Genomic DNA, 24,394 nt, shown 5'->3' on the forward strand with positions numbered 1-24,394 from the left:
TTATCTCACATGGTTCTATAAGGTGTCACATTCTATCATGACACCAAACGTTCTTGGAAGATCACCTAGGTCATCTAATCATGAGATACTTGAGTCTATGGACGACCACATTGAGGACGTGTCGGTGGTCTGTCGGTGTATTATAGATATGGGGGATCGAGCATAGACGTTTGACTTTTTGAGTTAGGTAGTCCCTAGTTGGCCCTTATAGAATGCATTATTGTCGAGGCATATAATGTCTTACAATACATACAGAGGAGAAGTCGAGGGATTACTTATACCCAATAGTTTATGTTGTATTATATTTTGTATTTTCACAACAATTTATATATGGTTTTTTGAATTTTGTTTAATTAATATTTCACTTTTTAAATAAATGTGTAGTATATTTGAATCAATATGGGTTTTTTCATTTATGACCTAAAATATAAGTTAACCTCAAAAAAATTCCAATGTTACGATGTTGCTACCTAAAATACATTCATGGTTTTTGGAGATTAATCTTCATAATATCCTCTATCATGTGAAAAAAAAGACACTGCCAATAGCTTAAACTGAATTCAGATAGTTTTACGGAACTGCATCTCGAGATTCACTCCAAAAAGGTATATATATATATAATATATATTATATATATTATATATATATATATATATATATATATATTATATTATATTATATATAATATATATATATTATATATATATATATATATATATATATATATATATATTATATATATATATATAATATATGGATTAGATTTAAGTCTTGGACTTATTATACTTAGAACCCACTAAAGTGTCACCGTCATCAACAACAATGTGAGCTATGTTCATCCAAACTGTCCACCACCAATTTTAAACCACCAACCAACTAATACACTTCAACCTTTAATTGAAGATTTAACCACTAAACCAAACATTCATAAAATCTACACACAAAAAAAATAACGTTACAAAAATATAGGAACAAAATCAAGAACATGAACGAGGGGACAAAATCACCCCAGTAACAAAGGCAAATAAGAAAACCGTAAACATGAAGAAATGTTAAGACCTGTATAGAAAATGCCAGAATTAACAAATAGTCTGACTTCTGGTATGCTACAAATGAATCACATCTAGCTAGCTGCTATTATGCAAGAGTTTTGTACATGAAGGATGAAGTTTGAGGTGTGCTAAGACAGCTAAGATGGTTGGACTGCATACATTTTAGTTTCAGCTTATTTGAAGCTTTGGTTTATTTGAGCTGCAAAAAACAAATCAAGTATCAAAACAAGTTATTCTGAGTAAATAATAATGATAATGGTGATCAGCTGATAACCAAACAATAAAATTAAGGTACACACTCATAGGATGGTGTTTAATGGATATTGGGTACTTGGAATAGGGCAATAGGAAGACAATTGCAATGATCTGCTATAGAACCGAATGGTAACCAGAAAGTATGGAAAACGCCCAAAATTCAGGGATTCCTGCAGCAATATCCATTCCAGTTTTGGGTTTTCTACTAATATTTATATGCACATGTATACGTTGTCCATATTGGAAAATGTTGAGACTTGAGATTTCACAACTAGAAAAATGGCCGAAGTATTCTTCATAAGGCTTGAAGTTGGACAATCCTCAACTCTTGAACTAGCTTTTGGAGTTGAGTTAGGCCGAAAGAACAAATTCTAAGATTACATCAGAGTCTATCATAGATATGTTATTTATATTGAGATCTCCATTGTTCCGCCCACATTGGTCCACGCTCTAGACATCTAATTTTGAGCGGGAGGAGGGGAGGTTGATGTATTTCAAATAAGGGTTGGACAAATTCTTACATCTTGAGCAACCTTTTGGGGTTGAGTTAGGCCAAAAGCCCAAATTCTAAGAGTAACAATCATAACATGTACACATAAGTGCAACGATTCTTGGAGTTAGACATATTCTTTAACAGCACATAAAACAGAGAATCTTGAAACAAGGACAGATATAACAGCCAAGGAGGGCTTCAAATTCAAGGAACACGGATGCCCTATTGTCATCTATTCACCAACTTTGCTCCATTGCCATCTCTACTTGATACCAACGCTAATTACCGTATAAAGTTAGTAATGGGTGGAGCTAGTTCAGCGTAAACCAACAACAATCAAGTCTTTTGCCACTAAGAGGAATCAAATACATTTATCAATTGATGCCAACCAGTTCCTTGAAATCAATAATGCATAATACCTTCAAGTGTGCACCCACATAGGATCCAAAGAGAAAAGTTTCTCACTTCTTGAGCCATAAGTAGAAGTTCTAGGTGGTGGAGCATGTACAGTAATTGGAAGAACCCATTCAGTTTTTTCCCTTCTTTCAATCAGAAGTGGATGCTCGTACCTGTGGTTCAGAAGCCATTTAAATGTAAATGACAAATACCTGTAAGAGTTATTCTAAATACAATTTCTTCATTTGAAGTGAAGATGAGAGGAAGAGGTCAAGAGTGAAACTCATACTTTGTCCAATCCACAAATTTTGGAGTTGTGTAAAACTCGAAGCGGAGAACCCATTGTACAGATACATGTGGAGTGGAGAAGGTCATTGGACCATCCATGGGGACAGAAAAAAGGAAACTTGTCTGGAGCAAATCGGCAACAACCTCGTGATGGTCACTCTGAACCTAAAAGCACAATTGAGATCATATTTTCCAGAATCAGAAGCCAATATTATGTAGAAATATATACATTCTCATAAGTTAGATAATGATCTCATTTCCTTTTGAATATTGGATGAAGAAAGTTTGGATATAGGCAGACAAAACAAGGCACCACATAATGCAGACAGACACTACTAGATGAACAGTTCTTTCAAATAATTCGTTTCAAATAATTCGACAAGAGATTGGCCTTTGAATAGTCCCTGCATGTTGCTCAATCAAAAGGCACCAGTAAACCGCAACGTCATTATTAAAACTGAATATCGCAATGTGGTGACAGTGGGCTTTTATGGCTAAAGCAAATAGTAAGTAGCTTAGTGCGATTATTTAGAAACACTGGTTGATATATAAACAAGCATAAGGAAATATAGAAATGTTCAAGCATATTTGTGTTAAAAAAATGGAAGATAGTTTGATTAACAGAAGTAGTAGAAGGCCAAAGAAAACTTTCGGAAAACCCTTGACACACAGACTTCAATCCAAATGTTGGTTTTTGATGCAGTCAATCAATAAAAATGCAAAAGCAGTGTGAGCTAAAAGGACCAGCAGTAATTACCTTGGTGATTGTAGGGGAGTTCCTTCTAGAAGGATGGACGAAGCGTCTATTTATAGTTTCTGAAGTTTCCAATGTTACTGAGATCTGGAAAGTTATAATTATAAAAATAAACTCCAGTGCATCATCAATCAAAATAAACTATTTGCCAGCTATTCGTTTAATCTTCACTGCTAATGAAAGTGCAATCACCTCAAGGCATCTCCTAGCTCCTTCCTCGTGAAAGAAAGTTAGAGTCCCACCTATCTGTATCCATAAAGTTGTCATTTTATTGATTTCTTAATTTGTGCACATTATCCAATTATGCATTAATATATTTACCATGTCACTGAAGTAATAAGTTGAGTCGGAATTTTTTGGGGAAAATTTAAGCAAAATTTGGTCATCAAGTCTGATGTTATAAGACCTTCCTCTGATGAAGCCTTCTGCTGCAGAAAATGTCTGTACAAAATTAACTAATGCAGAATCTAAAAATAAATGAACAAAATTGATTTGTATCCAAAACAGACAAATACGTTTCAAAAATGAATAATATGCATCAACTTACATGATAAAGATTCGACAGCTCCAGCTTCCGGTGAAGAGGGGACTCCTGCATCATCTTCTGCAGAAAATTGCTTCCCGAACTTCTGTTGCTCCATGGCAAATGACTTCTGAGTTGATAGGGCATCTGTTTGCTAAATGAATTATTAATTGGCAAAGTATGATTTTGGATTAAAAGCAAAAGATGACTACTATCAAACAGACACCGTTGAACTAACTTGGTAGTGATACAGTTTCAGAACTAAGTTCCTACAAGAAAAAGAGTAGTTTCATAAATAAACACACATATATTACCGGCATAGTTTAACTTACCAGCACCAGAATCGGATAATACTTCAGCAACAGACAACCGGGGAAGTGCTATATTTGAAGATAAACTTGTTCGATGACCTTCCAAAGCATCCCTGTTCAATGATCTTGCAGAAGAAGATTGCAATGATAGAGAACTTCCATAGCCTCTGTACATATTTTCTTTCGTGGGGTTATATGAAGAAACAGATGATATATCATCCCTTGAGCTGTCATAATCCTCATCAACACCATCATCAATATCGTTTGCTCTAACCTGTAGAGAAATTATTATAAGTGACATCCATAGTCAAAGAAAATGTACAGCATGCAGTAAGTAGAAGCTACTTTGAATAAAAGAACAATCCAAACGATGGCCAAAACTGCAACCAGAAGTTATGGATATACGCAAGTCCATGAAAAGAATTTGAAAAATCGTACATTACAGTTTAACCAATAACCAGAACTGAATTCTTTCTTAGAATAGGGAAATAGGAAAGAGATTTAGAATTAAAAGGAGGAAATGGAGTATAATTAAGGATGAGATCAAATCAAACAAAAAAAGGAAATGAATAGCAATATTAAAACACAAGTGGAACAAAATGAAATAAGCCACTCCAAATGCAAAGCTTAGTTTACCGGATAAAAGGAGCTAAAAGTTTTATAATGAAAAACAAATAGAAGACGTTCTTTAAACAATAGGTGGCAAACAAAGTTAGGCTAAACCACGGATAAGTTTAGTTTACCGAATAAAAAATATCACCAGTAGCATACCCAATCAGCATCTCCATCCATCTCTTTCCAAAATATATCCAGTTGTACAGTAGTTAAGGGAACAATATCTGAAAAAATAAACACGTGGATATATCACTTACAAATGCAGGGTAAGATGCTTAACACTTTCTGAAGCCACGTCACATAAAAAAAGTATAGGTGCAAAAGAACAGCAAACTTATTATTGATATCTGATTATCTGCAAATTTTTCTAAACAATGAACAAATTATCCAATAACATTAGGCACCAACAAAGTTTGTCAAGTCACATATCTCCTAAAGACAGATTTTTTCCTGTAGTGTAAACTGTAAAGTGGAATTTGAAAAAATGCCAATACAGCAATACCATTATGTGTGATAACATAATACAGAAAATATTATAATTATAATGGTTTTAAATAATGTCTCCTTATGTTTTCACATGTCCGTCTTGATGGGACTAATGCGTACCGATCATTTGATCCACTTTTTACACAGGTTTGATAGCACAACCATGTCGTTACCAAAACAATGCCTTTAGACATCAAATTCCCAAGAGTCAATTTCCCTTCATTCTTAAAGAAATAACAATCCTCCCAACTAACAACAGATATCTCTCCCACACCAGACCAATGAAAGTCCCATATAATTTTTTCAGTCTTTCAAAAACTTCTTCAGTCTTATGTACTAGAAACCCATAAAACAAACTTGTTCTCAAGCTCTTATAGCATTGTTGCATATCCTTCATTCGTCTCCAATCAAGTTTTGCTTTAAAGCTACAACAATTAGAGTCTTACACACTAGAAAACTTGAAACTACTCCTCTTTGTCCAATTAGTCAATTTTTCCTCTCAAGTTTTAATTATACAGAAGACAAACATTTGAACAAATGATTAACCAATTACTGGTTAATCAATGGCTCTGTGATAAATATTAAATATGAAACAATGGCTCTGTGATAAATATTAAATATTTGAAACAACAACTTTGTGATAAATATTAAATATTTGAAACAACAACTCGCAGCAACAAAGCTTTACATTTCAAGGCTAAACAGCAGCAAACAAGAACTAAAATGCCTACGAGGAAGTATATATCAGCAACATAAGCATCTAGCAGAAACTATATTTGTTCTGCATTAACATTCAAAATTCATGATAAACCTAATTCTTCAAATGGAGTGGTTTTCCTTTTCCAAATACAAAGCACTCATAGTTTATACAGAAGAAAATCCTCAAACTTAATTCTTTATAAAGTTAATACTAATCCTAAGTAGAAAATATCAAGTACGTCTATGTCTGGATATCATAAAATGAACGGAGGCGGAATGGAATGGAGCGGAGTGGGACGGAGCGGAAGGGAACGGGACGGAAAAAATGTCACATTCCATTATTTGGAATTATAGAACGGAATAAGACAAGTTGTTCATTCCGCCCAAATTGGAGGGGAAGAAATATGGTGGTAAGTGATGGAATGGAATGGAATCCATACCACTCCATTCCACTCTGTTCCATCGAATTTTTAATGATCCAAACAATGGAATATCATTCCACTCCATCTCATTCCGCTCCGCTCCGCCCGATTCCATCAATCCAAACAAAGCCTAGAGTCAAGTCAGACTCTGTTTTAATAAGTTTACAGGAGAACTAAAATAAAAATGAAAGTCAGCAACCAAACTAACCATCATCCTTTGGAAAGCCGTTGCTTTTCTGGTTTACCCATATTTGTAATGGAATACGAACTTCCTGCAGAATTAAAAGTTAAAAGTTACAAGTTAGAAAATAGGCATATTAAAACTTATTATGAGACTAGGAGCAAAAATAACAACTATTAATAGATGTAACCCTTACTGAACATAAAAAACAAAGACTGCAAATTATACCACTGAGCAATCAAACATCAACAACAACAATCAAGCTATATTCCACTAAGTAGGCCCAGCTACATAGGTCAAACCACTGCGCAATCAAGAAGGGGAAAAATGAAAATATCCCATAACTAAGCATTCCTTCTAATACAAGGACAACCAAGTCTTATCCCACTAAGTGGGGTCGGCTACATAGATCAACTTTCGCCAAAATGTTCTATTCAGAACCGTGCTTCTATCCAAATTGTTATTTTCGAGATTTTCTGAATTTATTTACTCTCCTTACCGCAAAAACTACAGGTCTTCTCTCTACATGTCCAAACCACCTAAGTCTATTTTCCTTCTAATCATGAAGAGAAAAAAAACAATAGACCACATAACAATAGAAGCATTGAGACTATATTACTATGTCATTAACATATGAACCAACTCTGCATAGTAAAAGTCTAAGCTGAGGTAAAAGCAATTGATGGTTTTCATATAATTCAGCATGAAAATAACACGACGCAAAATACATTCCAGTACAGTTGTAATAAGTCATTACAAAACCAACCAAATCAGTAACATCTTTTGTTGGCTCTGTGCGAGATTGCCCATTTTCCAGAATTAACCACCCTCCGGTTATTGCACTTCTAACATAGTACAAATAGCGAATGTTTGAACCCTTGTACGATGGTGGAATAACGCTAGGCAGCATTGTTCTCACAACAACTGCAACAAATATCCAAATACAATCTCGTGAGTTATCAAAAAGCCAGTAAATTGGCAACTAGCAAATACTTCATGTTGTCTTGCTGTCTTTTATTTTCAAACATAAATCATTTAGTATAGAACTTGACATACATGATTTGCTTGCGCCGGCATTAATAATCTGGTTTGCTACTAGGATTGGTGTTGAGGAATCTACAAAAACATGTTCACCTGAAACAAAAATTCAAAATTCAACAACAACAATAACACCTAACACGGAAATAAAACTAAAAATTCTCATCAAAGTGTGTTAAGAATTTAATTCATCTACACTGCCTACATATTTATTTATGACATTGTCAATCAATTGTAATCCTCATATCATTAAAACATTTGAATTCAATCATAGCTACTTTTTAAGTACGCATATATCAAAATTAAATTCAAGTGTTAAATCCTATGAAGCAACAAAGTCAAGTCCACACTAATAATAATTTGAAAAAAAAATAATAATAAAAATTGAATGTAATGACAAGCGTGGTATCAAGACGCCTTTTTTCATAAGTGTCGGTGTTCCAGGGGTTAAAACTTAAAAATTAAATTTAAAAAACCACCAAAAGTGACTAATACTCCAGAATACAATAAGTGCAATGCAATTATGCAAGTACTATTGTTAAAGCAATTTGCAACGAACCTCTTTTTTGCCTTGAACCAGGTAAAGCCTTTTGTGTAACAAACCATTGAGTATCCAATTTCTCAATGCCTCTGATTTCAAAACTGAGTCTTTCCATCAAAAAAGAGTAGGCATTTGAAGGATTAGAGATCTGAATAGTGATAATAACTGGATCACCGGGTCTATAAACTTGTTTATCAGTTTCAAGCTTCAATTTAGGAAGAATCTCTTCATTCTTTGACAAATTGTTATCCACCGAACGAGAATCTCCACCTCCGAAAAACGATAGTTTCCCCTTTAGCATTGCTTTTTTGCTTCAACGTTTGAATTTTCGAGCGTGGAATCCCTATAAAAGCGATTAATTGGTAATCGATTTTGAAAATTATGCAATCATTGAATGTGAAATTGCAAGGAGAATTTGATTTGAAAGGGAATTTAAGGATGGGAAGGAGTTACCTGTAATGATCTGAGTTCTGAGCTGCAGAGTGTTCCTTGTTCTCTGACGGGATCTGATCTGAGTCGCAGAAATAATCCACTGTCGATCAATTAGATGTAAATATTGTTATTGAATAAATTTTCAGATAGAAAAAACTAAAATGGGATTTTTTTTTTATTATCCAAGGCCGATTTGGCCTATTTTTTGTATTTTTGTAAGTAGTTACTCATTTTTATTAATTAATTATGATATTTTTTACACAAGGGCAATTTGGCCTATTTTTTGTATTTTTGTAAGTGGTTACTCCTTAAGGCTGTTTTTGACTTCATCATCTTTTGTAGGCATATGATCAAAGACCTACAAATTGAATTAGAGTTCTTTAAGGAAGTGTGAGGTGATGATATTAGCTAGGGGCTCTTATACGGTGTTATATTTGGCTATGATTAATTAATGAAAAATTTGTTTGATTGTTAATTATCTTCTTTATCTCTCTTACACTCTTAATGTTTAACAATCGACCAATTTAAAGATTCATAAAAAATAATAATAAAAATAATAAACATAAAAATATTTTGCATGTATCAGCATAAACAAACATTACCATGCATTTCATTTTTTTAAAATGAAAACTCATACCTTTCTCCATTTTCTCCAGAACCAACTCTGACTTCTTGACATTGTTACGAAACGCGAAGCAACTATCAATATATTATGGAATAAGTTGAGTTGAATCATGCGGCGATGAGAGAAGAGGCGATGAGAGAAGAGATGGATGTTATGAAAGAAAATATGAACCAACTTTTGGAGGCCATGATGGCTCTCACGCGAAAGGAAGACAATCCGTAAGTGGTTGCAGATGTTAGGAACATCGTATCTCAACTTGGATCCTCTTCACTTCGAGTTCCCGAAGTAGCTGGTCCTGAATTTAGGCTTCCTTAAGGATACAATCTTTCTAAGGGTGTTGCCGCTCCACCACCGGTTAGAATCTCGATAGTGAATCTGGCTGCTCAGGACCACTCTGTTGCTTCTACAAGACAGGGATCTTAGTATGATGAAGAAGATCTGAGGTGTGTCTATTTCATGTCAGCTCAGGCAGCACTTCAGATGATACATGTTGATGAACCTTTGGTTAACTCCGCTGACGAGAGGTTTCGTGCTCCCGAAGAGAAGTTTAAAGCCATGAAGGTGCATGACACTCCGGGACTTGACGTTGTTAACATGTGCTTGGTACGGGGTCTAGTTATCCCACAAAAATTCAAGGTTCTAGACTTCGAAAAATACAAAGGAGTTAGTTGTCTGAAGACCCATCTAAGGGCATACTGTCGGAAGATGGTTGCATATGCTGATAATGATAAACTACTGATTCATTATTTCCATGACAACCTTAGTGGGGCGTCCCTAGAATGGTATATGCAATTGGAGAGAAATCATGTCTGGTCCTAGAGGAACCTCGCTGAGGCATTCCTCAAGCATTACCAATATAACATGAACATGACTCTGAATCGCACCCAGTTGCAGAACATGTCGTAGAAGAGCAATGAATCATTTAAAGAGTATTTCCAACGGTGGAAAGAGCTTCCAGCTAGAGTCCAGCCACCTCTTCTGGATAGGGAGTCAGTGGATATGTTAATGGATACGCTGCAAACCCCATATCTTGAGAAAATAATTGAAAGCATATCTTCGATCTTTTTTTACCTTGTCGTCATTGGCGAGAGAATCGAAATGCAACATGAAGAATGGCAAGTTGCCAAGTGTTGTTGGTGCCCCGAGCGGGGTAAAAGAGCCATCTTCTAACTTTCATAAGAAGAAAGAAGGAGAAACAAATTTTATAGTGGGGACTCATATGAGAAATAGAGTTTATCACCCTCTTCCACTACCATATAATCAGGTTGCGACCATTGCGCCCACTTAATATCAGCAGATGGCATATTCAACACCATCAACACAACAACCACGAGCGCCGCCCCAACAACAATATCAACAACTATAACACACTTTGCGGCAATGTCAATATAACCAGTAGAAGATCATGAGGCATGAGTTGTAGTTTGACCCATTATCGATGCCTTACAATCAAGTTCTTCCATATTTGCTCAAAGGTGGGTCGGTGACACTAAAAGAACGGAGGACAATATATCCTCTTTTTTCGCCAGGGTATGATGTTAATGCCATGTGTGATTATTACATGGGTACATCAGGGTATACTGTAGACAACTACAAAACGCTTAAGCACAAGGTGCTGGATTTAATTGACTCCATGGCGATTACATTTACGCCTAGTAGCCCAAACATCAAAACTAATTTTATGCCAATGAATGCAGGCCCGTCAGTTAACGTTGTTGAAGAATCTGACAATCAAAATATGGTTATCATGGTGGAAGAAATCCAGACTCCTATGTTAGTTATTAAAGAACAATTAATGAAGCTTGGTTTGATCTCAGCAAATTATACTAATTATGAAAATTGTGTCAACGATCCAGAGGCATGTGAGAGGCTAAAAAGTTGTATCGAACAATTTATCAATCAAGGGATTGTCCAAATTGGGCGCTTAATCAAAGATGACGAAGTGGTAGCTATGCTAGAGATTCCATATTCAATGGCTGAAGTGCAGATACCGCTAACTCCCTTGATCATTCAGGTCCCTGCTTCATTCCCCTATGAGAGCACCCAAGTTGTACCCTAGAGGTACGAGCCTAAAGTATATAGGTAAGGACAAGAAAGCACATCGATGATAATTAATGATCCCAATGTCACCATAATTGTTGGTCCTTGAGGTATGACCTATAATAGTCGAGTATTTGCTCATGCTCCCACTTAGGAAAGAAATTTTAAACCTTTAGCCAAGGCTAAAGGCAAAGAAATTACCAGTAATGCTCAAGATCATGAAGGAACATCCTCTCCTAGAGCATCTGCTTCTCAAAAGGAAGTCGAGGAGTTCTTAAGGATTATCAAGAAGAGTGATTACCGAGTAGTGAACCAATTGAACCATACGCCTTCCAAGATCTCAATGTTGTCCTTACTACTAAGTTTAGAGGATCATCCAGTGTCACTGATGAATGTCTTGGGTGACTCTCATGTGACTAAGGATATTACCGTAGATCAATTTGATGGTGTCTGTCGCATCCTGCGAAAAATCAACCGGCGAGACTCGAAAATAAAAACACACAGAGCCGCCACTAAACGTTATTTATCCCAAGATAGGGAAAGGAAACGCTCAGAGAAACCTGGAAAGACATGGTCTCGCGACCAGAGAGAAAAGGTTCGGGAGTCGGTTACGCAAGGGGAAGGTATTAGCACCCCTCACGTCCTAGGTACTCCTAGGGATCCACGTCCTAGAATAAAGAAAAGGTTGCTAAACATCACACACACACACAGGGAACGCAGGTGGGGTTAAGAGAAACGGGCTCGATAAGGTATCGCACCTTATGCCTACATATCTTGTCTGAAACAAGAATCAGAGCCACTGTAGTTCGGCTTACGCACGCCAAACAACACAAAACATACAAACAAGCAAGGGTGGCAAACATGGAGCCCGACAACCACTGGATGGAATTACGTCAGCATCCGAACCAAAACTCACTCAAAAGGGCAAACATGGAGCCCGACTGCCAATCACTGGGCTTACGTCGGCATCCGAACCCAAACAATCAATAGCATACAACAAACAAACATACAAACACACGCAAAAAAGAAAAAAAGGCGCCCGGAGTGGTCTCGCACGACCACCTGCCTACATACCTCGTCTGGAACGAGGATCAGGGCGATGTAGTTCCCCTGAAAGGGACTAAATTGCTAACCAGAAACCGGGGAAAGATACACAACTAGGGAGCTGAGACTCGAGCCTAATGTTGTCATGCATCGTCAACCCTAAGTTCGGTTTTCTATCCTACTTGCATAAGCAAACTAACCTAACCAGGAAAGAAGCTAGCACACAAGCATACAATCATGTATCATCAAATGAGAACAGGTATCTCAAACAAGCATGTCAATCAGATATCCACATAACACGCACTATAGCCAAACAAGGGGCTCAATCAATCAGGTTTGACTGCCTAAGCAATCGTCTGTACAGGCTGTGTTTGCTCTTAACCTTGCCATTACGAGGCTAAGGTGAAGCAGATGAAAGGATGAAGTGAGGATCAGACCTCACAGCTCTTATCCCTAACCAGGGAGAGCTGACAAATGAGCATGGGTCCAGAATGGGGGAACCCTTCTATACTCGATGACTCAGACACAATGTGCACTGCACAGGATCTTGGGCTTTTGATCTCAATGCTACAACCATGTAATGGGAGCAAGGAGAAGACTCAACTGAATAGTGGGGGACAGGTTGCTTGTCCCTACCTTCCACCAATTGCCTTACTTGAAGGGCTTTTCCTGCTTGGCTTAAAAATAAACATACACAAGCATTGCCTCTTAAGGAGGACTTCAGACAATTTGCCCGGCCCGGTAACAGCCGGGTCTCCAGACTACATGAAGTTTAGGAAGCTATACCTCAATGCAAGTTGCTTATGCAAAGCAAAGCAAAGCAATAGTTCACAAGGAACTGAGCAACTAAAGTACCTGGAAACAATCAAACTCAGTCAGTACTCAATCAGACAAACTATACAGCAAACAAACAGTTTAAACAATACAACACAAAGCAAGCTCAAGGCTTAAGCCCAAGCTCCAACACCTACAAAACAATGTTATGTTAGTGTACAAACATCCACAACATCAATTAAAATCAACTTGTATCATTTTCCATGTACATGATGCTTTTGATCCTGAAAAATCAAGCAAATATTAGTAACTAGACCACTAGGCCAAGCCTAGGGTCCAAAAGCAAGAAAAAAGTTAAAACAGCAAGGTATCCACCATCCAACATCAAATTAACATCAAACAAGATCAAACATCATTGGTCTCATGTTTATATCATCCATCATGTTCAATTCATGCACAAAACAATCCATATGATGTCAAATGAAGCATCAAACACACAAACAGAAGTATTGCATTCAAATCCATACCAAAACACATCCAAAAATTCTCAAATTAAATACACCTAAACAGGGGTCAATCAAGGTCTACCATGTCAAATTTGAGCTCAATTGGGCAAATGGAACCATGTCAATGAAAATCAACAAAAACAGACACAATTTCATGCTCCAATTCACACCATCAATGCATACATCCACTTCAAAAATTCATATCTCATTGGAAACTAAAAAGAAATGGATGAGACCAAAACAGGGAGGTCCTAACATGTGTCTAGTTCATGCATATCAAATTTCATGGCCATACAATACAATATGAGGATTTCCCAATCAATCTACCAACATGTATCACATGAGCTTGCAATTTCAATCACCAGAAATGAAAAATCATGATCAAATTGAAAATACAGTGAACAATTCTACAAAAATTCATCAAGCATCCTAACATGTCAACAAGTCATCATGCAAAATTTCAGCCAATTCCAACATGTATAGGTCATCCAATTAAATTCAACAAGTTGACATCAAGAGGTGTGACACAAATTGTCACACCTAAGTTCCAGAATTTGCTGCTCTCTAACCAGGTATCAAAAATTCATGAAATTTACATATAAATAATCCTCAATGAGTCAAGAACCACCACAAAAATTTTCAGGAATTTATTTTATGATATGAGTATTTCATGATCAAATTGCCAAAATGTATCAAAATGTGACATACATTAGAAAAGCCTATGCCAAATAAAATATTTGCCAAGCACAACTTTGACCAATAGGTCAAAAAAATTCTACAGTCAATGACAAAGTCATAGAAAAAATCCTCACATTTTTACGAATTTTCTACAATTTTTTATGGATTTTTAAAGGTGTTTATGAATTCTTGTGAATTAAACAAATTAATCAAAATAGCACAGTAGCAGTATTGGTAATTACCACACGGCGGGAGCGGGAAACAGGAAGTTTAAAAATTCAAACGAGTTTTTTGGATCAAACGCCAGTTTCTTCATCATCTCCAAACGACATTTTTCCAGAATTGGCAGAATTTGACGAACATGAAATTCTCACAAAAATTGACAAGCTTATGTCCGTTGGACTCGCACGAACATGAGGATTACAAATATACATTCCAAACAACCTAACAATTCCTAAAACTCAAGAATCGATCGATCTAGGGTTTGTGCTCATAAATTCATTTCCAGATTTCTCAGGCTATGGTACACTATTCTCAAAACCAAACACATATCCACGATCTACATAACAAGGCCTTTCAAACGCATATAATGATTAAGCAAATGGTGACGATCGATTTTGCTCAAACCTGGATATGGCAGCGGAGTTCTCGTTGTTCTTGAGCTTTAATTCCTTCAAACAGTTGCAGTAGGATGATGAGGAAGACAAATGGAACGGTTAGATGCGATTGCAAGAGCTTCTAGCGCGCGAATTCATCATTTCACCATGGATGATGCTTCTTTGACAGCCACGATTTGAAGCTTTTCCTCCTCCAATTTCCAAAAACAGATTGAGATATTGATGAGAGGAGATGAATGCAAAAAGAATCTCGAAAATTGGTTGAGATTTGATGAAGTTTGATGAAGTTTTGTGTTTATGGTGTTCTTGAGATTTTGAGAGAAAACTTGAGAATTTGGAAAGTTTGAGATCCAATCTTGGTAAAAGTGATTTTCTGTTATGATTATGGAGTGATTATGAATATATATGGTAGCTTAATTGTAGCTTAATCATGTTAATTAGCATTTTGGCCATGTTAAGTGAAATTGGTTATTAACAAGTGAGGGCAAAATGGTCAATTCACTTAGACAGCTCATTGACACCTGTTTTGACAGCACCTACACCTTCTAAATATCATATGTGAACTGTAGAAACTTGTTTCATTCCAATTGGTGGAGTATTTCTCAAAATCACATGTGTGTGGTAATTGATCCATTTTTGACCATTTCATTTTCCAAGCCAAAATCCAAATTATAAGCCTTAGCCATGAAATGAATATTCAAACACACTCCAAATGCCATTCCTGAGGTGTTGGAAAAAGTCCCATTCAAAAATTCCAATTATTTTGACATTTGGACGATTTTGCCCCTGGTCCAATTCAGCTGTCCAGTTGAAAAGTGACTTTTTGCCTTGGCCATTTTTGAACAAATCCAATGATGCACCCTCAAAGTACATGTCAAATGGAGTTTGTGCATATAAAGAACTTGCAATTTGGACAAAGTATGTGGTAGTTATGGCCTCCTGATTACGGATCTTTTCTGAAATTCACTGAGCCATATCTCCCCAACCATACATTGGATTTTCAAGTTCTTGGACTTTTTGGAAAGGTGAGAACAAGATCTACATCTGTCATGTTGAACAATTTTTCATTTGAAGCTTCCTTGGACTTCTGTTTTTGAGGTCAAAAACTTTCCATTTTTGGAAACTTCAGCTACAAGTCACTTTCTATTTTTGGCAGTTTTTGTCCTGACTTGATTTTCTTCATTTTTAAGCTTTGCAATGTCATTCAACACTTGTTCCAACATGAATGAAGTGTGTCTAACTTGTTTCCACCTCCAAATCCACCAGATCATGTACAGTTGACCACAGTTGACTTTTCATCTGATAGATGAATTTGGCAATGCATTGATCAATCTGAGCCCCAATCTTCAACTGAAATGGCTCAAGGGTGATACCCTAGCCTCCATAATCACAATATAATCACAAAATGAACCTCATATCCATCACAAATCTCATCTCCTGATCCAGCCCTGATTGGCCCAATGCAACTGATTAGGGTTGACCAGTGGTCAAAACCCTAATCTCAAGGAACGTTCTTCAATCTCCTGATGACATCCAACCATGATGATGATGATGTATCAATTCAAACAATATGAAGACCAATACCCTTGGAGAATCATAAAACCCTAATCCACAGCCCAATCCTCAGATGGCCCATGATCAATCAATAAAACCCTGACTTGCACTTGACTTCCTCATCTTCTGATCAAGACTTGGGAGGATAGCTTGCATAATGTAACCACATGATATGCAACATGAAATGCCTAATGTCCTAAAATGATATGCAAATATGTTAATGCTGGTCCCAAAAGAGGAGGGCGAATTTTGAGGTGTTACAGTGTCGTTGCTAACATCACGGCTGGAAGCTTCCTAGGCTTAAGTATGATGAGTTGTCATCAGAAGGAAAGGCGCACAATAGAGCTTTACATGTTTCAATAAAGTGTTTGGATATGATCTTATTAAGGTATTGGTGTACACAGGGTCCTCATTGAATGGTATTCCAAAACTACATTGATGAAGCTGCATTGGAAAGAGTGTTAATGAAGCCTGGCGCTCTAATAGTAAAAGCTTTCGATGGTTATCGCCGAATTGTGATTGGAGAAGTGAACATTCCCATAAAGATCAGACCACACACCTTATCCACCACCTTTCAAGTAGTTGACATTCATCCATCGTACAACTATCTACTTAGAAGGCCTTGGATTCATGTTGCAGGGGTAGTCACTTCGATGCTCCACCAAAAGTTGAAGTTCACTACTAACAAAAAAATTATTGTTGTGGGCGGAGAAGAAGACATATTGGTGATCCTTTGTCTTCTTTTTGCTACATTGATGTAGATAGAGAAACAATTGAAACACCCTTCCAATCTTTGGAAGTGGCAAGTGTTGCAGCAATCCTACAAGTGGTAGAGCACCACAAACTTGAACCATAAATGCCCTTCTGGAAAGGAGCCAAGGCAATTATTGAGGCTGGAAGTACTGAGCACTAGGGGAAAATCCTAGAAATTTCTGAGAAGAAAGATAAGTTTGGGTTTGGGATACCAACTGTCTTTAGGCAAAAAGAATTTTCAAGTTGGCAAGGGGCAAGCCCTTCCTGTGCAAGAAACTTTCAAAAGTGTTGGTGACATATTTGGATGCCAGGTAGCCATGGTGGACAAGGTAGCTTGTAAAGAACCAATTACATGTTGGATACGCCAAGGCATACTAGGGGAGGAACTCGGAAACTAGAAGTCTGTTAAAGTTCTAGAAGTCTTTCCAATTGAAAAGTAATTTATTATGTTTTGTTAAAACCCTATGCTCTGCGCAAGGCATAGTGGGGCGCTTTGTAAGGCCCGTATCATTTTAATCATTATTTATTATTAATAAAAGACTTTATTTCGCATTCAACTGTGCTCATTTACTTTTGTGTTTTTCTTCTTAAATGGCAATGTTTCATGCACTTTCACTTTCCCTTTTCTAAAAAATGCATAATCATAGCATGCAGAATCGCCCCTGGTACCATTGATAACAACACTGATATGGTCCCATATGACTCTAATTATCCAATTAACTAAGCCAAAGAGGATGGCGAGGAAGATTGTGAACTCCTTGAAGAGTTGGCCATACTACTAAAGCAGGAATTGAAGATCATCCAACTACACCAATAAGTAGTATAAATTATCAACCTTGGAACTGAAAAAGACAAGAAAGAAGTTAAGATAGGCACCACCTTACAAGACACCTAGAAAGGTAATTTGATCGAACTCCCTCATGACAACATGGAGGTATTCGCTTGGTCATATCAGGATATGCATGGGCTGGATACTGACATCATTGTGCACAAGTTGCCTCTTAGAGAGGAATACCCTCCAGTCAAGAAGAAGCTCAGAAGAACTCGACCCGATATGGCTCTCAAGATAAGAGAAGAGGTCATAAAGTAGTTTGATACAAACTTATTAGTTGTAGCAAAGTACCCATAATGAGTTGCCAAAAATTTATCGGTACCAAAGAAGAATAGGAAAGTTTGAATGTGTGTCATCCATCGAGGCCTAAATAGAGCAAGCCCAAAAGATGATTTCCCTTTACCTCACATTGATGTACTGGTGGACAATACGACTCAGTTCTCAGTATTTTCTTTCATAGATGGTTTGTTCGTGTATAACCAAATCAAAATGGGCCTGAAAGACAAGGAAAAGACCATATTTATCATCCCTTGGGGAACCTGTTAGACTATGGCACGGATCTAGAAGGGGGGTTGAATAGATCCCAATTAAAAATTGAGTCGGCGCTACCAAAAAAAATGGTTTTGAAAATTTGTTTTAAGTGCGGAAGCGGCCGAGGAAAATATAGTCTAAAACGAACTGTTATTGGAAAACCGGATATGCGTCAAGCCTATGGATTAGTGATAATGTAGAATACGAATCACTACACTAGTCACACTATCAATGATTTGTTTCACTTACTAGGATTCCTAGTTCCAGTGATTCAAAGAGCAAACCAAACTAGATACACAACTAAGATAATTTTGGTTTAGGCAAATTATCAAACACTTGGTGTGTGAAAACACTCCAAGTGATATTTATGTTGAGTAAGTGATTCCAATTAGTCTAGTACAATTTCTTATTATACTTTGGATTCAAAAAACAGAGTTTTAACTTCTTACTCAATTAATATCAAGGTTTGATAAAGTGCTTATACAAAAATCACTTATTTTTAAGTCAAACCAAATAAGCTGAAAAATAGAGAAGACAAAGATTTGATGAGGCAGTTCCCCCGCCGTCCTCGCTTCGGGGTACGTCTGCCCTCAATTCTAAAACTAGAATTGAGATTGCTTTAATAGATATCACCTGTTAAGTTTAACCGTTTATACAAGGATTGCAAAGCAAATATACAACAGAACTCTTAAGACGTTGAATGTTACTTGCACTCCTTGTTCCTTGATTCAAGGTGAATCAAGTCCTTCGATTGTTGTTGATAGACCTCTGATTCCATCCCCTTTGTTGAATAACCCTCAGTTCTTCAAACCCTCGGCCCGGCTGATCTCAACTACAACAAATCGAACCCGAAATCTTCCCTTCAATATCACTGAATCCGCTACTAGATTGATGAAGACTTCCTCTTCTCAATCACCTTCGCTCAGCTGAAAATTGATGAAGAATTCGTCCCAAAAACCCCCAAAAAACAAACCAGTCTTGGAGGCTAAAACCCTAAAGGTTTTATTCAAGAAAAAACCTATCGCAAGCTTCAACCCGAACCGGATTCCCCAATCTCGGCTTCGAACGTTATCACCTTTAACCAATCACAAAGCACTTCAAAAATGGTTGTGTGTAGTTGATGTGTTGTGAGATGTTGAAGATGAAGATGAAGAATCTTGGACACCTATTTCACTTTTTCTTGTTCTTTGAACACTTGAATCAAATTATCAAAATGTTAGTTGATACAAAATAACTAAACTTCTATTTATAGTAACAAACCAACCAACCCACTTAACAGCTTTTCAAATAGAGTGGGAAATACTTAAAAACTGAATTTGCGCACGAACGGTCGACCATGGCAAGTCTATGCGTCGACTCATGGCCTGCAGTTTTGGACAGACTGAAAAGCACAACAGTATGCGTCGACCATAGGTCGGCATGCGCTGACCCGTGGTTCATGCGCTGACCCCTGCGGTCGACTCAAGCCTTTTGTGCGCTGACCCGTGGGAAATGCGCTATGTTATGCGCTGACCCGTGGGAAATGCACTGTGTTATGCGCCGACCCTGTGGTCGACTCAAACCCTGCAAATCTGCAAAAATTCATATTTATGTGGTTTTCATGCATTTTGTCATGACCACATTTTATCCACATATATTGTATGAAATATAACAGTTTAGATGAGCATAGAAAAGGATACGATAGGTGATATGTTGCATTTGTTTTGTAGAGGTGGAATCGACAATGCCGATTCATCCATGGTGGTCATTTGTCATCATCGAAACCTATGATCGTATGTTGTATGACAGTTTGCTCTTACATACTCCCCCTTTTTGATGATGACAACCTGTGTGAAACCAAAGAGAAACAACGTGCAATATTTACACAACACTCCCCCTTTCTTTTGTAATCTAAGGCTGACTGCAAAACAAACTGTTAATTGTTGTGAATATCTTGGCTTGGCTTTGGTACATGATCTTCTCCCCCTTTGACAACATCAAAAAGAGAAAAAGAGTGATTATTCAACATAACATGATATTCAATAGGAGATAGCGAATCATATAACAATATCACACCAAATATTATTACTGAACAGATTGAAAAAGAAATAACATTAAACTAGATTAACAAACAAGCAAAACAGATAATAAGTTTAGTCAAACAATAAAAATACAGATGCACATGCAGTTATATGCCCTAATGGTCTCGTCCTCGATGGTAACAAATATCCGGGTTTCTGTAGGGATCTGCCAGAGACGATATTTGGTCAACAACACCACCTAGATACTTGAGGCCCACATCGACGGACCGCTTCTGGCGTTCAAATGTTTCGGTGAATGCTGCATACCGTTCATTCATGCTAGTAGAGAGGTTATCGAGCCTCTCATTTTGTGCTTGAAGCTGGCTGCATATTTGAGCATAGCGCTCATCCTGAGTTTGTATGAATGATTGTTGAGCCAGCTGCATATCTCGCATCATATCTAAGAGTTCAGAAGAATTGTCTTGCTGCGGAGGAGACGGTTGAGATTCTTCAGCACCATATTGATACGGCTGATAGAATTGTCGTTGTGTCGACCAACCCATATGTTGCCATTCACCCCAGCCACCACGGTTGGGGGCATCTTCTTTAGTCGAATGGGTATTCTGAACCCAAGCGGTGTTTGTGTAGTCGTGTGTGTCTGCTTGTAGAGGACTATCATGCTGCTCAAATGCTCGTCCTGCTTCTTCTTCTTCGTTTTCCTCTTGGTCTTCTTCTTCACTTTCATCACTTTCATCATCTTCTTCAACAGTCGTAGGAATATACCCTCTGCGAACAAATTTGTATATTCTCCGCTCATCACACCAAAAATATCCCATCATAGACAAAGTTTTTGGGCTGAATTCTTTATCTGAGGAAATAGAGGTATACGGAAAGGACGGATAATCAACGTCGGCTGCAGTAAGAACCTCTTGAATAAAAGATCCATAGGCAAGAGTCGTTCCTCGTCCGGAGTCTCGTAAACTGAACATCCTACTAGCAATGTAGTAGGGCCAGTTGATTTTGCGCTGATTTTTCAGAATGTATATGAGATGAACCTCAGCCTGTTCAACTCGGGAAAGACCACCTTTCTTAGGTCGCAGGATACGTGACACAATCCACTGGAGAATGCGCTCACCTGTTTTCAGCTTACCGGAAGTGACAGTTCGTGGGAACGGATCACTGTTCATAATGTGGTCTGGGTAGGGTCGTTTCAGTATAGCGTTCAAAGCGCTCTTAAACTCATATCCTTCTATTGTGTGAGAATCAGTCACCTCAGCAAGAGGATTTTCATCAGCAGCCAATGTCATATCAAAATATTTATTTCAAACATTAGACTTAAATGATACCTTTCTTGTGCCGATCCTGGAGTGAAACTTTTGCCCACGAAATTTGTCATGAAGGCAAGTGTAAAACACACGGACCAGGTCTTCGCTATATTTGGCATTGCATTCCAGGAATTTAACAATGCCGTGATACTGTAGCAGAGACATGATTTCTACGAGATGCATGCGTTCTGCTGTGAGTTTGTAGAAGGCATGTTGCCTCACAACTCCTCTTTTACCAATATATTTGTTGAAGGAGTCGACAAGATCCGGTGGAACTAATGATACAACGGTAATGGGTAAAGAGGCAGAGGATGATTCCCGTGATCTCTTACCGGTAGGTCTGCGGGATGAGGAAGCCATTGGTAATGATTTTGAAGCTTTGTGTGAGGGTAGAGAGTGAAGGTTTTTTAGAATGATTTGCAAGAAGGAGGTTTGCCCTTTTTATAGATGAGGATTTAGGGTTTTGGGAAGAGGAGAGGCCAAGAGACAATAGGCACTAGGTAGATGCAACTCACAATATAGTGAGTTGAATGCACACTTAATGAGAATTTGAAATGTAAATGCATGGGAAGTTTGAAAGTTTTCTGCAGAGAAAAACTGAGTTTTCGTGCGATGCGTCGACCATACCCTCTGCATGCATCGACGCATACTGTTTGAATTTTTAAAAAAAGAAATTTTTTGAAGTGTGCGTCGACCATTGCCCTGTTATGGTCGACTCATACAGGCAAATTTTGCAATTTTCACTATTATGCACATATGCTCACATGTTTGATGCATAAATAGAATGCCACACAACATTTAAACATCCAAACAGATATGGTATAAGAGACAAGTCATATATATATATGCAATATTATCATGTAAGACACCTATTTAGCCATGAAGTTTGGGAGAGGGAGAAGGAACAATATCACCTCGATGCCAGAATGACTTGATGAACAATATGATTGTGCTTGCAACAATATTAACTTGTTAGAAGTACAAGATTATAGTGTTAAATGAAATAAGATAAAGCAAGCAATTTATAACGCCCGTTCAGAAATGTCGACAATACCAAGTTCTCAGCGAATATGAAAGAAAGGCTCAGTAGCTAACGGCTTTGTGAAAATGTCCGCTAGTTGATTTTCAGTATTAACATGTTCAAATACAACATCACCTTTCTCTACATGATCCCGAAGAAAGTGGTGCCGAATTTCGATATGTTTGGTGCGAGAATGCAACACAGGATTTTTGGAAAGATTAATGGCACTTGTATTGTCACAGAAAATGGGAATACGTTCTAGTTTGAGATTAAAATCCAATAATTGTTGCTTAACCCCATAGGATTTGAGCACAACAACTACCGGCGGCAACGTATTCCGCTTCGGCGGTTGACAAAGCAACTAAAACTTGTTTCTTGCTATGCCAACTGACCAAGGAATTTGAAAATAAGTGACAAGTGCCACTAGTGCTTTTCCTATCCGATTTGCAGCCGGCAAAATCGGAATCGGAGAAACCTACCAATGAGCAATCATTACCTTTGGAATACCATAGTCCATACTTCGGAGTACCGGATAGGTATCGAAGTATTCGTTTGACAACTTTTAAATGGGATTCCTTAGGACATTATTGATATCTTGCGCACATACACACGTTAAACATAATGTCGGGACGAGAAGCAGTAAGATAGAGAAGTGATCCAATCATACCTCTATACCTTTTTACCTCTACGTCCTTACCGTTTTCATCTTTATTCAAGTTTGTACATGTTGGCATGGGGGTGTCAATGGCCTTGGCTTTTGCCATGTCAAATCTCTTGATAAGGTCCAAACAGTACTTTGTTTGACTCACGAATGTTCCTTCTTTGAGTTGTTTAATTTGCAAACCGAGAAAGTACGTGAGCTCCCCCATCATACTCATCTCGAATCCACCCTGCATAAGATCCGAAAACTCTCTCACGAGATTCATGTTAGTAGACCCAAATATAATATCGTCTACATAAATTTGTACTAATATCAAGTGCTTTCCTTGACGTTTAATGAAGAGAGTTGTGTCAACCTTTCCTCTTGAGTAACCTTGATCGAGTAAAAATTTACTTAGTCGCTCATACCAAACTCTAGGAGCTTGTTTGAGACCATATAAAGCCCTTTTTAGTTTATAAACATGATCGGGATACTCATGAGATTCAAAACCCGGAGGTTGTGCGACGTAGACCTCTTCATTTATGTAATCGTTAAGGAACACACTCTTAACATCCATTTGGAATAGTTTAAAGTCTTTCGCACAAGCGAAGGCAAGGAGAAGGCGTATAGCCTCAAGTCGGGCAACCGGCGCATAAGTTTCCTCATAGTCGATGCCTTCCTCTTGGTTATACCCTTGCGCGACTAAACGCGCCTTGTTACGGGTTATTACCCCGTTTTCGTCCAACTTATTCCTAAACACCCATCGGGTGCCGATTACTCGATGATCTCGCAGAGGAGGGACAAGGTCCCAAACCTCATTTCTAGTGAACTGATTTAGTTCCTCCTGCATTGACAAAAACCAGTGTTCATCGAGTAGGGCTTCTTTAGGGTTTTTAGGTTCCATTTGTGAAACGAAAGCGAAGTGATAACAGAAATTACTTAGCTTCGATCGAGTTGTAACACCCTTT

At 37.6% G+C, this 24,394-nt stretch overlaps 1 protein-coding gene across 1 annotated transcript; it reads right to left on the reverse strand.

Moving 5' to 3' along the window:
• Positions 1-892: 892 nt before the first annotated feature.
• LOC127076647 (uncharacterized) lies at positions 893-8,671 on the reverse strand. Its single transcript, XM_051018356.1, has 14 exons — positions 8,508-8,671; positions 8,073-8,397; positions 7,532-7,609; positions 7,242-7,399; positions 6,503-6,566; positions 4,844-4,911; positions 4,094-4,346; positions 3,786-3,908; positions 3,560-3,666; positions 3,431-3,484; positions 3,242-3,325; positions 2,486-2,649; positions 2,220-2,369; positions 893-1,251 (listed from the first exon to the last, which is right to left on the reverse strand). Exons 2-13 carry the CDS (start codon positions 8,353-8,355, stop codon positions 2,222-2,224), a joined length of 1,584 nt encoding a protein of 527 aa, XP_050874313.1. The 5' UTR covers positions 8,356-8,397; positions 8,508-8,671; the 3' UTR covers positions 893-1,251; positions 2,220-2,221.
• Between the last annotated feature and the right edge of the window lie 15,723 nt (positions 8,672-24,394).

Source organism: Lathyrus oleraceus, chromosome 4, assembly GCF_024323335.1.
Source record: "Lathyrus oleraceus cultivar Zhongwan6 chromosome 4, CAAS_Psat_ZW6_1.0, whole genome shotgun sequence".
NCBI lineage: Eukaryota > Viridiplantae > Streptophyta > Magnoliopsida > Fabales > Fabaceae > Lathyrus > Lathyrus oleraceus.